We start from the raw sequence: 16,295 nt of genomic DNA, 5'->3' as shown, positions 1-16,295 counted from the left end.
TTTCTTCTTGAAGAAAAATACGTTTTGAAATCTCATTGGTCTGTTTTTTATTTGCTGCGCACGTCTTCTTAAAATAGATCACAAACAGAAAGTATCGTAGACCAAGTAAAATCCTGCTTACACAGTAGACCGTACCATTGGCACGTGATTTTAACACGTGAAAAGGCATAAACGTATTTGACAGGTAACTTATTTTAGACTTAATCCACTTTTATTGATTCGAGGATTACTTTAGCACGGACAATTTATAATGCAATGTTTGCGTTCCAGAAAAAAAATGAAACAGCATATTGTTAACAAGTAGAAAATTCCAGATGATTAATTTCGGGCTCTATAAACTAAGTATAAAATTTTGTAACAGTTTGAACATGCCATTCTAATGATTGTGAAGAGAGTGAAAATGAAAATAATATAAGCTAAAAGAATTTTAATGAGTATTGGAACAGGGTAAAAAAATAGGTTATAGTTGACAGAATAAGGATTGTCCTTCATTTTTGTTGGTTGCTCTATCTTATGTCCACAACTAGCCTATAAAAGCACCAAGTGTAAACGATTTTGCATAATCAGTGCAGTAAGATGATTGTTCGCGTATCGTTAAACGTATAAATAGTTGAACTACAAACCTTTAGTTGTGCAATTGCACTCTAAAGCAAGTGTTTTTAATTTCATTAACATTTATTATATATATCCCCTCAACTTGTTCCCTTTTTGAGAAGACTAATATAGTATGTAGTGAGTTAGTGTATGTTAGTTCATTGCATAATTTATCATTTGGTCCATGAACTTTATTACTTGACACCTGTTTTTGTTCTTTAATAAATTAACAATATAACATTTAATATGTAAACGGTGTGACCGTTGGACCGAGCGCAGATTTAACACAGTGCAGATTGATTTTTGTTGAAAAAAATTCATTTGAAACGCACACAGTAGGATCCGCCTGGTTGCCTACTCAAATCATCAGCCAAGGCTAGTTAAACCAAACGTCGCGTGCTCAGTCTACATTATGACGTCATGTTACAGACGTAAAACGTACACGTCTTGTCTTCGGAAATAGCCGAAGAGTTACGTTATTCCGAACTTTTTTTTATTTCTTATTTCATTGTTTATCAATTTATTTCATATAAATGCCGCGATAATAAAATTGAATACTTTATTCAGTATCTAAAAGATCAGTTATTGATGTTAATGTTTTTATTTTCCATCTGATAATTTGATAAGACATACATAAAACTAGTCGTGTTTCTTGATTGAAGCACTATTAAAACTTATCTGTTGTCCTCTTTTATTTCTTTTGATTCAAATTACCTTCTATTGAAACACTGGAAAATCTTAATTGAGTTTAGCTGCAATAAACATCGATAAGTAACAGTCAATCAGTGATCGAACTAACTTTTAAAAAACAAAATGGCTTCCAATATGGCGGCGCCCAGGGCTGGAAGAAAATTTTTTTGGCCTTAGTACCCCTGATTCAACTTTCATTTTTCACTGATTTTCTTATATATACGTGTTACCATTAATCCTCGCTTCGCGAGGCGGGCTTCGCCCGCCTCTCGCTGCGCTCGGTATAATGGTATCCATTGGTTAAGGACTACCACCATTATGGGTTTGGGTAGTAATATGGGATTTAAGATAAATCATGAGTATCAAATTAGATATGTTTATCCATATCAGCAACTCAAAGATTGGGGATGGGGTTTGGGTTGGCAATTAAAGAAATGTTGTTTTACATTTTTTTTTTGTCAAAGAAAGTTAAGATTGGCTAATCAGCTAATTTTTTCTTGTCAATGATATTTTTTGTCCTTATCTTCAGAGAAGGAAATATTTTGTTATTTGTATAAGAAAATTTCAGGTTCTATGTTCGCTCATTTTTTGACATTTTTGGCTACATACTTGTTGTAAAAAAGATGAGAAAGATAAAATTTCGTAAAAAAAAAAAGTTACTCATATTTGATTTAAAAATCATGTAGTTTACTGTAATAGCCAACAATTCATTGCTACAGAGTCCAGATGAAAGACAGAAAAGACAATCAGCTTCAATAATATGGGCCAATTCAATGACCTTAGGTCTTTGTAACATAAGCAATTTTGATCTGTTTTGATAAAATTACTTAAGGTGTGACCAAACAGTTTTTTTTCTTAAACACATCACTTGTACCCAAGAATTATACAATATGTGTGTATTTGGAACTTTGTAACAAGACCTTCTGTAGCTTCTATTCAGCATGAATACTTTTAATTTAAACTCCTTATAAGGCCTAACACCAATTTCTGAGGAAAATTACTAGACACGCCATGTAAAATTTTCTACATATCGGTAGTGGTTTTTTTGAGACTTTGACCCATTTATATTTCACCCATTTTCATGATTTTTCAGCTTTTTACACCCCCTAGCTAATTCCCTGCAAAGAGTTGGCAATTTATACCATATGCATGTTGCAGCTTTACTTGTCATAAACAGTAATTTACTGGTGTATAGTTTATTACGTTCAATCACTTACTTTTCATGTTATTCTACCTCCCGTCTGTAACTTGCAATTTCACTGTGTGAAGTTAACCCCAATAGTCATATCTGCAAGTTTTGCATCTAACATGATTTTTGGATATGATTGTTGAGTGTGTGAGACATCCAAGGTGTTCCGATTGCTGATTCTATTGTATTTAACATTAGAGGCCTACATAATGAATACCAATTTCAACACGAGCCATTCTTCTAACTTATGATAATCATTCAAAATAATTTGAAGAATTTTAGCAACACTCACATACCTTCATATGTATACAGCAATTCTCAATTTTACTAAAATATTGATGGGTACTTTATCCTGTTTATCCTTGCTACCAGAAGTATTTCTGAAAGTTGGCTTATATTTTTTTAAACATTTGTAACTTTGCATGCCTTAATTTTTGTTAGCCCTTATCCAGCAGCCCAGCTGTATAATAATATCAATGGAGTCAAGGAATTGTTTGTAGCCCTATGGTTTGAGCTTAGTGAGCTAGTCCACATCTGATGCTATGGGCTTTTCCTTTCCTTTCTGAATTGTGTCTAGTATAGCAGTAATCCTGTGCATTTCATCAAATTTGCATTACGGAATAGAAATCCCAGTTATCCAAGTAATAAATCTCGGGATAAAATGGTAATTATTTACCAGTGAAGTTTTATATAGCCTCAGAGCCATTGCAAAATTTGCTCTTCTGGTTGGTTGGTTTTGAAAAGTCCAATTTCAATGCAGGGAAATGATATTTTTCTTGTCTGAAGGCGTTTTTGTTTTTAATATTTTTAGTCTTTTTTACTTTTTGCGGATTTATTAAGAACATGTTCACTCACAAAGCTCCATAGTCAGATTGCGTAGAAAAGCCTTGATTTTTCCCATACTCGTGACACAATTGATGACTGTACAAAAATATGCAGAAGACCTGTAGAAAATCAATATGTGTTGAATTGAATGGGACAAGTTTCAGAAGTCAGAATGATAATACGTGTATAGAATACCCATCCTATTGTGACAATAGTCCTACTAGACCAAGTAAAGGGGGCATATATCATGCGTTATATGATAAAGTAATCTGGAAGGTAAATGATCAAGGTAAGTACATGTATTAGCTATAAGCATGAAATCATAGATGGCTACTTTTTTCAGCATTGAATTTTTGACATGAATTAAGGTACTATATAATGGTTATTCATATACCGAGGAAATAACTATAGCAGGACATTGTATGATATAACCTGATAATCATTCACTTAGTTATTGATAAACACACCGAGGGTAATGTTATGACGGTATCATATTGTTGATTTGATCTATTTCCTTATTTACTCAAGATATTGGTATGTACTTAGTGTAAGTAGACTGGATAGGCTGTAAGTTTGTAAAGTAAGTGGGTTAAGATAATATTTGATTTATATGGTTGTCAAATTTTGGATTTTCTTTATATTAATTGCTTTAATTATATTAAACTGATTTGTGGATGTACAAACAGAACAAACTTTTACATGAGTACTGTATTCAACAAAATCTTGTTTACATTAATAAAGACCTGCATATAATTGTTGTACTTGATAAGAATACAATGCTACCCTCTTATAACTCATTTAGCTAGGTATGTGTTATTGGGATGAATTTGCACTGCAAGGTCAGACTCATTATTTGGCCTTTGATACAATCTTAAAATTTACTGGCCCAGAGCATATAAGCTGCTTACTAGAATGAAATAGTTTATATTTCCTTTCCACTTTTGAAATTGACCAGCTATCAATTCAATATTCGCTTTCCATTTAATATGGTCATGTCCATCAATTCAATATCCCTTCTACTTAATATCAGTTCTAATTTCTGTATACTCCCCTTCACTTTAAGGTGGTTCACAACACCTCAAAACAGTTTCCATCATGAAAATTACCGATACTTGATCCTGGGAGATATAATAATATATAAGAAGTATACAAGTCAAAAAGGTAACAACAAAAAATGCAGTTTTGGATTTTAAATAAATATGATTTTCAAAAATTGATTAAGTAATTATGAACAAAATCTCCTCGTGGAATTGAACTTGTAATGTGTGGTGCACAAGCCTGATACTTTAACCACTGAGCTATGATGACATTCAACGAAAAACGATGGATTCAGGCAAATTAAAAAAAAATATTTAAATCGCCATCTTGTGACATAATGTCAGAAAAGTATACTGGCAGTGTACCAGTTATCGGCTAAAAGTTTTATCCAGAAATATTTCTTTTTATTTTTGGATAAAACTTGACATACTTTAAATGCTGATTTCCTTCTTTAGATTATATCATTATTAGGAACTCAGAACATCTTGTATTTGCAGAGTTTTCACGATTTACTGTACCAGTTATCGGCTTCACGATAATAACATAGTGAAATCTCTGTACATGTTGATTTTATACTCTGCATATTGTAATTTGAATTATGCCCCTTTTGGGGTCTGACTAAAGGTCATAGGGGTTATGATACATAAAAAAATCTCATAAAATTCTTTTGTTACAGTACGTACGGTAACACACAAAATTGTACATTATTCAATATATAATAATTTCTACTTGTAGTATGTATTGATATTACATGTCAAATCAAAAAAGATATATGATAACGTATCACAAAGAGGTCATATTGTATTTTTAACTTATTACGTCACTTCCACCACTGCTGAAAGTGCAAAGATGTAAATCAGCAGTAAACAATGATCATTTAAGCTCATGGTAAAATTATATTCAAGCAAACTTACTTTTCTTTATTCGAAACAGATGACTGAATTAAAAAATTTCAGATAGTTGCATGCTATAAACCCGAAATCTCGGTTTAGCCGATAACTGGTACAGTACCAGTAAGCCTTGATGTTTTGAGGTACCTTAAACTTGCTGACAAAATATCAATTCCTATTCACCCACCCCTTCCATGTGATTTATTGCCTAATAATCAATTCATAACTCAGTCCATTGTATTCAAAAAAAATTATTATGTAAAATATTCAAATGATTTATTATGTAAATATATTTTTTAATAACATTTCTTTTGTAAAATTATCGGCTACACTAGTACGTTGTGTAATACTGAAATACACTTTTCAATTTGTATTTTTACCCATCTTAGTCTCTATGGTACTTGAGTTGCAATAGACACAACTGGGAAGTTAAAAAAAAAAAGCAAGATCAGCTTTAGATATCCGACATCAAAAATAAACAAATCATACAAATATTTGTGATTGGTGGCTCATTAACTCAAAGAGGGGATCAAGTATCAACAAGTGTGACATGTACAGATGGACCAGTAAAATATTTATTCTTTGATTAAAAAAAATCCTTTATTTTTTCAGTTTGAGCTCAATTTGTTATTCAGTTAAGGGCCGTCAAGAGGCAACAAAATTGTTATTCATTTAAACTGTGTTACTCTGACTTTTTGCAATTGAATGTAACTCAATTTCTTGTCTTGACAAAATACATTTGAAAATATATTATTTTCATAATATTATTCCTATAAATAAATGCTTATATAAGATTGCATTTGTGCATCCTTTATGTCAGTTGCCTTTTGAAAGACATGGTGAAAACTTTGAAGTTTGTTTTTTTTTAATTGAATGCATGCATGCAGGTGTGCATAATCTATTGATTATTTAGTGAGGATAATGAAACATAAAAAATGATTACTGGTACCATTAACAAGACTTGAATTTCGATAAACAGGAACCAGTATTGCAGATAGTTAGTTTATACAGTCTTGCTTGCTTGATCATATGCATAGTTATTTGACATTTTGAGGAATTGAATACCTTCATGATGTACTTGATCATATGCATGATTTTTGCCCTTTTGAGTCATATGTATTCCTGTATCAGTGAACCATTCTACGGTACTCTTCATGTCATTAAATGTGGACAATAATTAAGGCTTCTGTTGCTCATATCAAGGAAAATATGATGTTTTGTTTGGATTTTCTGCATAAAAAAATTACAAAACCAAAGAGGACAATAATTCACACGAATATGGACCGGCAGTTGTAGCCTTTTGAATTGGCTTGGTAACTAAAGTTTAACGTTTAAAAAATAAGGAAACTCTTTGTAAATATGAGTGTTTAAGCAGTACCCCGGTACTTTAGCAAACTGAATCCCACTGATGTTAAATAGACAACTTGAAACAGGCAGTGGATGAAGTACTTTGTCATCAAGACTTTTACATGTTGAAGATTCTATTTGTTGATTAAAATTGTCTGTTTTTCAGCAGTGTGAGATGATAGTATAACCGGACGGTAGTAAGAAACTTGAGATATATTTATATACTGCATTGTCAAGTAGATTTATTACCACCATTGAAAGAGATGTAACAGGTTGGAATGCTTTAATATTGATTAACCAGCCAGACCAGACACTAGCAGATAAGATTTATTCGTGTAACACTATAGCCAAGTAAGACATGCATTTCTATGAATATTTGTGCTTTGTATTTGCAGAGTAGCCTGTGATGTGACAAAAGGATGAGCAAGCGTGAATCAGGACCGGGGCGCCCTCCCCCACCGAAGAATAACTCCATGAATTTCAGCTTGAAGTCACTGGAGGACCGAGAGGAGGATGAGGACCTTTTGACCTCTATGACAGGAGAGCTCGATAAAAAAGTGTCAGAAAACCGTCGAGTAAATGAAGAAAACAAAGTACTCGGGCGAGCGGCAGAGGGACGTGCTCCACCCAGGCCGCAAACTGGACCAAAGCTGAAGGAGGAAGACAAGTTTTCCAAATGGAAGCAGAACTTGTCAGATATATCTGTTGTTGTGCGTAAAAAGGTGTCGGAAAAATTGGAAGACATTTCAAAGGAACTTAAACCAGAAGCTGAAACTGAAAGTTCATCTCCTCCCAAAGTCACAACTATTAAGCAAAGAAGCATAGACAATGCTGACTTGCTGTCTTTTGTCAAGAAAAAGGAGGATTTTACATGTGAGAAGTTTTCGGATGCAGAAGACGAGACTAGTCCCAAAATCAGGGAAACTGTGGATGACATTCAGTTAGTTGACGACTACTTTCATGATGTCGCTGAACCCTTGGAAGATTTCACTGGAGTTCAGTCCCTTCCGGAACTCCGTTTCCGTAACGTTTCACTTCAACAGAAGATTCGTCGTACCAAGTCCAATGTCACCACTGGAATGGTGTCGATGTCAAATCTGAAGGCTCGTGCAGATGTAGTCGCAGAGACAATAGAAAACGTCAATACTCAAGAAAACTCTAGTGCTAACTCTCTTTATCAAACTGTCACTGCATCAGGCGAGGCAGGATCTAATCAGAGCCCAAGTGCCGAGAAGAAAAACGAGACAAGCCTTGTCCCGTGGCGTAAATTGATTACAGGTATTGAATTCAGCTTTGATAGTGGTGCCTGAATCGTCACATGCAGCAAATGAAATTATTATTAGAATCTGAGTCTAATGGTTGTAATTGATTTGGTTAATGGCATTACAGTGATAAGTTTTGTGTGTACTATGATATCAATTATGTATCAAGTCCTAGTGGTGTCATTGTCTCAGCAGAAGCAATATTTGTCATATTCTTCCCTCCGGGATCATCTATAATAAATGGATAAATGACACTGCCAATTTAAGTGCTATGAAGGGATTTATTTCATACTGCTCTAACTTCATTACAATGGTAAAATCATAAATAAGATTTGTTTTCTCAAAAGAGAACGAAAAATTAGAATTTCCAAATAATCTCTTTATTTGTCGAGAATACACTTATTAGCGTTAAAAATATGATCAAAAAATGAATTCGAATCCCGATATTCAAAATATAATAATTAGCTGTTTAAATGTATATGCATACATGTATATGTGAGTATTTTGATGGAGATTTATTTTCTCACAATTTAAAACACATAGCATGAAAATATATTTGTCTGATTTTTTTTAATTGATATGCATATTATCTTTTTTGCCAGGTATTGGTTGTTTAATTTGTTACTGGATACTGCCCCTCCCTGCATATTTATCGGGAGTTGTGTTTGGGGTGATGATGTCTTCACTAGGGTGGAAGATTTACATCTGGATCACTCAGCCCCCCCGACAGAGAGACAAACCAGAGATTGTCCCACTGGATAAACTGCCACCTTTCATACTGCCCAATATGAAAGAAGCTAAATTTGTAGATGGAGTATATAAGGTAAGCAGAGGGGTGGAAATCTGAGACATGAAAATTTTAAAAGAAAATTTACATATAAATCTAGATCATACTTGCCAACTGACCCGATTTCGTCGGGTCACACCCGATTTTTCAACCCTTCACCCGATTATTTTTTATGACCCGGCGGGTCATGCTTTTCACCCGATTTTTGTCGAACAACCCGAAAATCTCCCGATTTCCGGATTTGGTTCGTAAATTACGTTGCGCGTTTGACATCCAGTTATGAACCCAAGCTGAGCTTGGATTAACAGACACATTAAGTGTAATTATTATCGTGAGTTGTTAACTTGTTTTGACTAAGCGAAGGTTTAAATCATTAAGTGTGATGGCTTCCAATAAGAAAAGGTCTTCACCGGGGCCAGCGGAATCAAAACCAACAAAAAGAAAACGATATTTTTGTACCTATCAACATATCTGGGAAAATGAATTCCCATTGGTAAAACAAAATAATCGAGTACAAAACGAGGCTTTTGTGTTCTATGTAACGCACATTTGAATATTGGATTTTTTGCCCAAAATGATCTGACTAAACATTCAAAAACGCTAAGTCATGTATAAAATGCTTTTTAATACACAAAAGTCTTCCAAGTCACTTACAACTTTCATGCCATCATTTACAGAGTTCAAAAGCAAGGTTAATGTAGCAGAAACTCATTTTGCATGTTTTTTTTAGCTGAACACAACTTACCATTTTATGTGTCAGATCATTTTACAAAATTCTAAATCAGCAACTATTAGTTAAAATGCTTCTTTGCAATAAAGTATTACACATAAGTTTTAACACATATTTCTATTGTATATACCTATGAAATGCATGGAAAATATGTCGTGAATGTCGTTACGCGCTATGACCAGATTTTTTATTTCCAAATCTGGTCATGACCAGATTTTCACATGTTGGAGGTTGGCAAGTATGATCTAGATGGTCTTACCAGAAGCTGGTCTGAGAAATCGCATTTCAATAAATCAACAAAATTCACAGAAATTAGTATTTATTTAATATTTTGATGAAAGTACATGTACAGAACATGTTGATATTGAATATGTTAATCTGTTAAAGTTTTCATCCAATTTTGTACATGTAAAACCCTATCTCCTCCCTTATGAAAGAATTATTTTGATGCTGTAGGGTTGGATGAATGAAATCGGAGAATATGATCCTTTCAACCACCATATCAACAATACTCATCCAGTACAAGTTCTACTGGAAGGGACCACACTGCGTCTTAGGAGACCCAAAACAAACATCCCAAGGAGAGCATTGTGGGATGAAGAGAAACACATCGTCAAGGAGTTTATCCATCAGAGGCATTTTGACATAAAAGGAAGCAGTATTTCTCTAATGCCACCTGAGCTAGTCACTAAAAGGCTTTGGAGCAAAAAGTATCCAATTAAGATTGCATTTGCCACTGCTGGAAAGAAAATAAAGGCCAAGGATTCAGAAACTTTGGATGTAGACTCTGGATTTGAGCTGATAACGGAGGAGAAGTGTGACGAGGATGTAGTGTATTTATTTGCTAGAACTAGTCGTGACAAAGAAACTTGGTTTAAGAGACTCGTAGCTGCAGCTGATGGAACCCCCATGAAGAACCCAATTGGGCAAATTCGAAAATTTTATGAAACTTCCAAGAAACTGGTTCAGCAGAGTGGCTCAAATTCTCAAGGTGATAGCTTGTCTAACAAGCGTCAAGGTTCGGTGGACAGCTTCTCACACAAGCGTCAAGGGTCAACAGATTCAGTGTCTTCCACTTGTTCATCTCCCGCCAGCGAAAAGGAGAGCATTCTGAGCCCAGAACAAGAGATGGAGAGTTTTGTTCGCTACATGAGTCGACTCATGCCTGGAGAAATGTATGACAGATTTGCCACCATGCATTCGCGGAATCATCAACTGATAGACTGCGATGAGCAACTGCTGTGGTTCAATGCTTTCGTTAGCCGGTGCTTCTGGGATTTCCTCAGACTGCCTAATTGGTCTCAGAAGGTCATGGAGAAACTTCAAAAGAAACTGGATACCATTCATGTTAGTAGAAAATTTGTCTAATGCATTTTTTAACAATGTTGTATCAAAATTATGCCTTGCTTTCAATCAGGAGCATCGTAATTTGAAGATGAAGAGGTGGTTCCATAATCAATACTTTGATGTCTTCTTTGAAATAAGGGATTTCACAATGTATTTTCTTTTCAGATTCCATATTTTATTGAAGGATTGAATATCACTGAAGTTGTGCTGGGTAATGAAATGCCTGTCATTCGGAAGGCATCTAGACCTTACTTTGATGAGAATGGATTTTGGATTGACCTAGCAGTGAACTATGGGGGTGGTGCGAGGATGACAATTGAGACAAAGGCGAATCTAATGAAGCTCAAGGACCCAGTGGCTGGCAAAGACAAAGTAGAAAAAGTCAAGACTAAAAAGTAATTGTATTTCTTTCACATACATTTTTTACATGTAAATTTTGTTTAAAAGATTTTTAGATTTGATTATGAACTCTTTGGTTTTGTTTACTAGTTAAAGCGGTATATGGGATTTGGACACCTGTCAATATTACTGTGGATAACAGTACATTATAATCAATAAACTTTCACCGCTTTATAATTTTCAAACTTAAAATTATTTTTTTTGAAATTTTTTGAAAGATAATAATTATAAAAGTCCCAGGTTCGAAGTCATGACTTAAAATCAGTAGGTTACGCTCATACCTATTGTGCTACGTTGTTAGGTAACATTTTGGAAAAGAAAAAATGAGTGTGTTTTTCAATAGGAAGTACATCACAATTTGGAGGCGTCCCATATCACCTTAAGTATCTAGAGATGACAGTAATTTTGGAACTACTGTAGTTGTTGGCTAGTGTATCAAAAGACTTTCCTGTCTGGAGCCAGCATGTTTAAAACTAAGGATGTCAACGAGTACTTGAGTACTTGACTATCGTTCGGTCACACTGATCATCGACTAAAATTTTCTTAGTCGATTACTAGTAAGAAAGTAAACAGAATTTAAAAAATGAATGTTTATAACAATTTTTCTTTTATCAACATGTTTGATCTGTAAGTTAAGCTCTTTTCCATGGATGTCCCTTGTGTATTTTTGAAGCGGCTTATAATTAATCTCTTTTGATTTACTCAGACAGACATATACCATTACATGAGAACAATTTGAGTTTCTTTTAATTAGTTATTTATTGGATTAGATGTTTGTATAATCAAAACTTTAATCATATTGATAATTATCTTAAGGCATTTGTTTTTATATTAATCATTAAACTTGGATTGTTGATTGGGCAAGGACATTGACTTAGTACCGTGGAACAGGTCACATTTGATTTGCCTAAGATGATACGGAGCTCCATTATATGTAAGAGTCATGAGAACAAAGGAAAAGCCGGAACATTCTCTAACGGATATTTAGATAAAATATTTTCCAATTTATTATAAATCAAATACATCTAGTATATGTTATCATAAATTTTTAAATGTTCTTTATTTAAGATGAGATCAATGTGGCAGTAACATTATTTGATTAAAAAAAGACTCACAGTTTCAAATCCGCTTAAATCATAAGAGTACTCGACTATCTCTGGACTAAAGCCTCTGATTAATCGACTAAGCTAACCGAGAAAAATTGACGTCCCTATTTAAAACCATTGACTAAAAAAACTGATTGAAAGGGAAAAAATTTTATACTGATTCATAAATTCATAAAAAAAAAATCTAGAAAGAATCTTGATTTTGTCTTTTTGGTCTCTTCAAGAAGCTTCCTTTATTTTTTTTATGCCTGGAGACCAAATTGCTGAAATAGTACTATTATTTAATAATCTGTGATGATCAAAGTATAATGCTTTGTAAATCTTCCATTGGTCTCAGATTGGCAATCACTAATGAAGATGCGGAAGACAGCGCTGAGTCCTCCACAGATGAAGAAGAGGAAGCCGCAGGGGAGGAAGAGAGGTCAGTGTCACTCAACTCCTTTAGTTTTTTAATGTTTTATAAAACTTGGAAATTCAACAATTTGAGATATTGTACATTCAAAAGAAAGGAGGAGGAGGAATTTTTCTGAGACAGCAAGTGCTGATACATTAAGAAAAGCAGTGAATAAAAAACTTAGAATGTTTCTTGAGTCTTGACAGAGAGGAGAATTTGCAATAAAAATGGCTTACAATGCTTTGTATAATACTGAATGCATGTTTTAAGATTGAGTAGGAAATTAGGTATCTTTGTTGTTAACCATTTTACAATTCATGTCGTTTAATCATGAGAAACCAAAAGTTTAATGCCAGATTGAAATGATTTTCATTAAAAGAAAAGCATCTGACACAACTTTTCAATGTACCAGCTATTAGTCAATGAAATTTTAATGTGTTTCAATCAGGTAATTTTACAGCATGATCCAATATGTTTCAATTTCCTCATTACAGTAGTGGGAAATCAGGGCAGAAGTTCATGCGACTCCTAGACAAGTTTACCCAGTCCAAGTATGTCCAGTCAGCCATGGATCTGAAGTACATTAAGAAAGCCATGGAGGGGGTCTCTAACACTCCCATAGTTCTCACTGTAGAGGTTCACTTCCTGTCTGGAGAGCTGGCACTGAATGTTCCATTCCCACCCACCGACAGGCTCTGGTATGAGGCTGATCTATTTATTTTTAGACTTTTTAAGTCCTTGTCTGCAAATTTACAATCTTTTTGCTGGCCGTTCATAGTTAGCACTTCAAGGACAATTCTGACATCAAATGATGGCTTGTATTTTAATGAGGGGAATTTATAGTTCTTACCAATGATATTTGAAGATGCAGCCAGTGTATGTTTTCAGGGGTGAAAGTTTTATTGGAATTTTTTTTAATTTCTGCCTATACTCTTAAGATACAACTATTCTTAGGAGGGACCAGTTTTCAGGGGACAATGGATAAGTTAAATTGTTGAAGTTTCATTCATTGTAATAGAATCTTTTTTTCTGATTTCATGTAGCAGTCATCGTAAGTCCTCAAGTGCCTACATGAATTGGAATTTAAAATTTATTTATTTTTCAAATCAGGTATGGATTTAGAGGAAATCCCAAATTAACCCTTGTAGCAAAACCTAAAGTTGGTGCTCGACAGGTCACAGTGACCCATATCACAGACTGGATTGAGAGGAAGTTGTCCGTGGAGTTCCAGGTAATTTCGTTGAAAGAATCGATGATAATTGAAAATGTGGAGGGGGTTGAATTGATAGAGCTCTACATGTATGAAGAAGATCATTCAATCGTTTTTGTTCAAATGAAGTGCCTTGCTTTCTTGCAGAGAACCATTGTGCTGCCTAACATGGATGATCTAGTAATTCCTTTGTTCAATGGCTACAATCCTCATCATCCAGAAGACAAAACTACACCAGCATGATAATGACTCTTTCAATCCTACGCAAAGTGTACTTATTTATTTTCGTGTAACATCAGCGATTGCTGCACTGAACTGCAACAAGGCTGAATGAGGGAAAACTTGTTTCTTCTGCTTGAGCTTAAGTTTGGTGAATCCCCCCATACCCTCCCACCTAAAGCAAATGATGATTTTTAAAAAATGGGTTTAAAAAAAAATCATATCTGCATATTTACAAAACTCTGTAGCAGTTTAACTTGGGTTAATAATATAACACCATCTTTTTGCTTGAGCTAACCTCTTCTTATATCTTTTTTATATATTTTATCATATTATTTGGTGAATAGGTGTTGTACATACATGTAACGGTATGTACAAAACTTCGGTACAGTTCTTTTCCTCCCTCCTTAAGCCCTTAATTCATAAGCTTACAGTCCTTGAGCTGTAAACCTGTTCGTGAACCCTGTGAGTCATGTGACCAATGTCGTCTGCTGATGTTATGGCCTTCCCACAGCTTAGACCCAGCTACCTCTTATCCTTGGCTATTTGTGATCTTCCAGCAATAATTTATTTACAAAAAATAGATTTCAGAACATAGATTTAACCTAGTCAGTACTGATATGCATGAAATGATGCTGCAACATGTCTTTTTGTACAATTTCTAATGTATATGAACATCTAGTTAGAAACAGGGAAAAACAGTCAATATGTGAATTATTACTTAGCAATTAACATGTAATTTGAGGTTATACATAATCACATTTCATGTATGATATCTGGGTGTATATTTTTTACATTTATAAAGTGAATTTAAACAATATTTTAGTATATGATATGTTATTGGGTCCATATCGTTTATATTTACTACGTACGGCATAACATTTTCATTTCCAATTTTATTTCTCCCTTTGTTAAGTTTCTTGCAACTTGTTTCTTTTTTTTTTGTTTCAAATATTTTGATTCAGTATACCTCTTCCTGCCCTTTTTACAGGAATTTCTTTTTCAATATCCTTCAAACCTTTAAATTTTAACACTGTTATATTTTGTAATTTTCATTTGCCTTTTCAACACATTTGCGGTAAATGAATGAAAACTAAGTCTTTTTTATTTAATTGAAATGTCTTGATGCATTATAACTAATTACCGTAATCTAAATTTTGAATAAAAACAGGCAACTTAATTGTTAAGCAGGCTTTATTTTTATCATGCTCCACCCAGTTTTTAAGAGAGTAAAACAAATTATAGAGGTGGCCAATGGCCATGATTAGTCAAGGGATTTTTCGCTATTGCCAAAAATTGATAGCATTATGGAAATCATAAAACTGTATTAACTTATATACTTGTATTCAGGTTCTGGTTGAAAATTAAACTTGCAGTACTTGCTGAATATATATCTTTTATTGAAGTTTGTAGATTTTTTATTTATTATATGTTATGAAGTTCTTGGAAATTAACAAGTTTGTTATTATATATATATGTACTTGATATGTTGGATACGTCTTATATTACTTGATTCTTTACAATTGAATGTCTCTAATTTTAGTGCAACAGAGTTCATTTACATTGTTATTACATTGCATAGCTAGTTTGATTTGTTTGCTGATATCCGTTACAAGTTCTTGGTAATTTTATCTCTATCTGAATAATAAATTATACTGTTGTGTGAACTGTATTGAGCCAATGGTGCCATATGATTGAGTATACTCTTGTTGCTAATAAAAGAACCAAAAAATACATTAAAGCTTCAGAGTAAAGATTGTGTCAGTATTTGGAATCTAATTAAAATTAGGTGTTAGATCTGCTCGTTTACTTGCTACATTTGTGTAACGAGTAAGCGAGAGGATCTAATTTGTGCTCATGGCGCATGTATTCATAGAAAATTGAACGTCGCAGATTTCTTATGCAAACATAAGGGGATATATACACCGAATGTCAATATACAGAATTGAACGTTTTCGCTATTCTGTAGGTTCATATAACGAAACATATTTGCAAATGAAAATATCATTAATCTGTCATTTCCATTTACACAGTACTTTGTTTCTAGTACATGCAGTACCTTGTTCTTAGTACATGTAGTACATGTACTCACAGACCATGGTTAGTAATCAGAATGATACCCTTGCCACAAGATGATCTACTAAGAAAGCAGATGTTACTTGCTGTACCCATTATTCTTACTATACAGTTCTTGCAAATATTGGCATGCTCTTCATCCTTGCACCAGTATTTTTATTTCACAGTGTGCATTTTGTTATGAAATGGAAA

The 16,295-nt window shown here is 33.8% G+C and overlaps 1 protein-coding gene across 1 annotated transcript; it reads left to right on the top strand.

Annotated features, from left to right (window-relative positions):
* Nucleotides 1–68: 68 nt before the first annotated feature.
* On the top strand, nt 69–15,781 carry LOC128165864 (testis-expressed protein 2-like). The gene is made up of 9 exons (XM_052830769.1): nt 69–184; nt 6,969–7,851; nt 8,438–8,658; nt 9,809–10,699; nt 10,865–11,094; nt 12,542–12,625; nt 13,093–13,296; nt 13,709–13,829; nt 13,956–15,781. Exons 2-9 carry the CDS (start codon nt 6,993–6,995, stop codon nt 14,049–14,051), a joined length of 2,706 nt encoding a protein of 901 aa, XP_052686729.1. The 5' UTR covers nt 69–184; nt 6,969–6,992; the 3' UTR covers nt 14,052–15,781.
* Nucleotides 15,782–16,295: the final 514 nt, after the last annotated feature.

This window comes from Crassostrea angulata, chromosome 10, assembly GCF_025612915.1.
Source record: "Crassostrea angulata isolate pt1a10 chromosome 10, ASM2561291v2, whole genome shotgun sequence".
Classification (NCBI taxonomy): Eukaryota; Metazoa; Mollusca; class Bivalvia; order Ostreida; family Ostreidae; genus Magallana; species Magallana angulata.
Note: the sequence above shows the minus strand (reverse complement) of the source record. Positions and strands in the feature narration are given on the sequence as shown.

Bases quoted from the DNA above. Each gene is read 5' to 3' on its own strand.
- LOC128165864 (XM_052830769.1), top strand. From the start codon at position 6,993: ATGAGCAAGCGTGAATCAGGACCGGGGCGCCCTCCCCCACCGAAGAAT. The intron at 7,852-8,437 runs GTATTGAATTCA...CTTTTTTGCCAG, and splicing joins GTGGCGTAAATTGATTACAG to GTATTGGTTGTTTAATTTGT. The intron at 10,700-10,864 runs GTTAGTAGAAAA...TTTTCTTTTCAG, and splicing joins AGAAACTGGATACCATTCAT to ATTCCATATTTTATTGAAGG.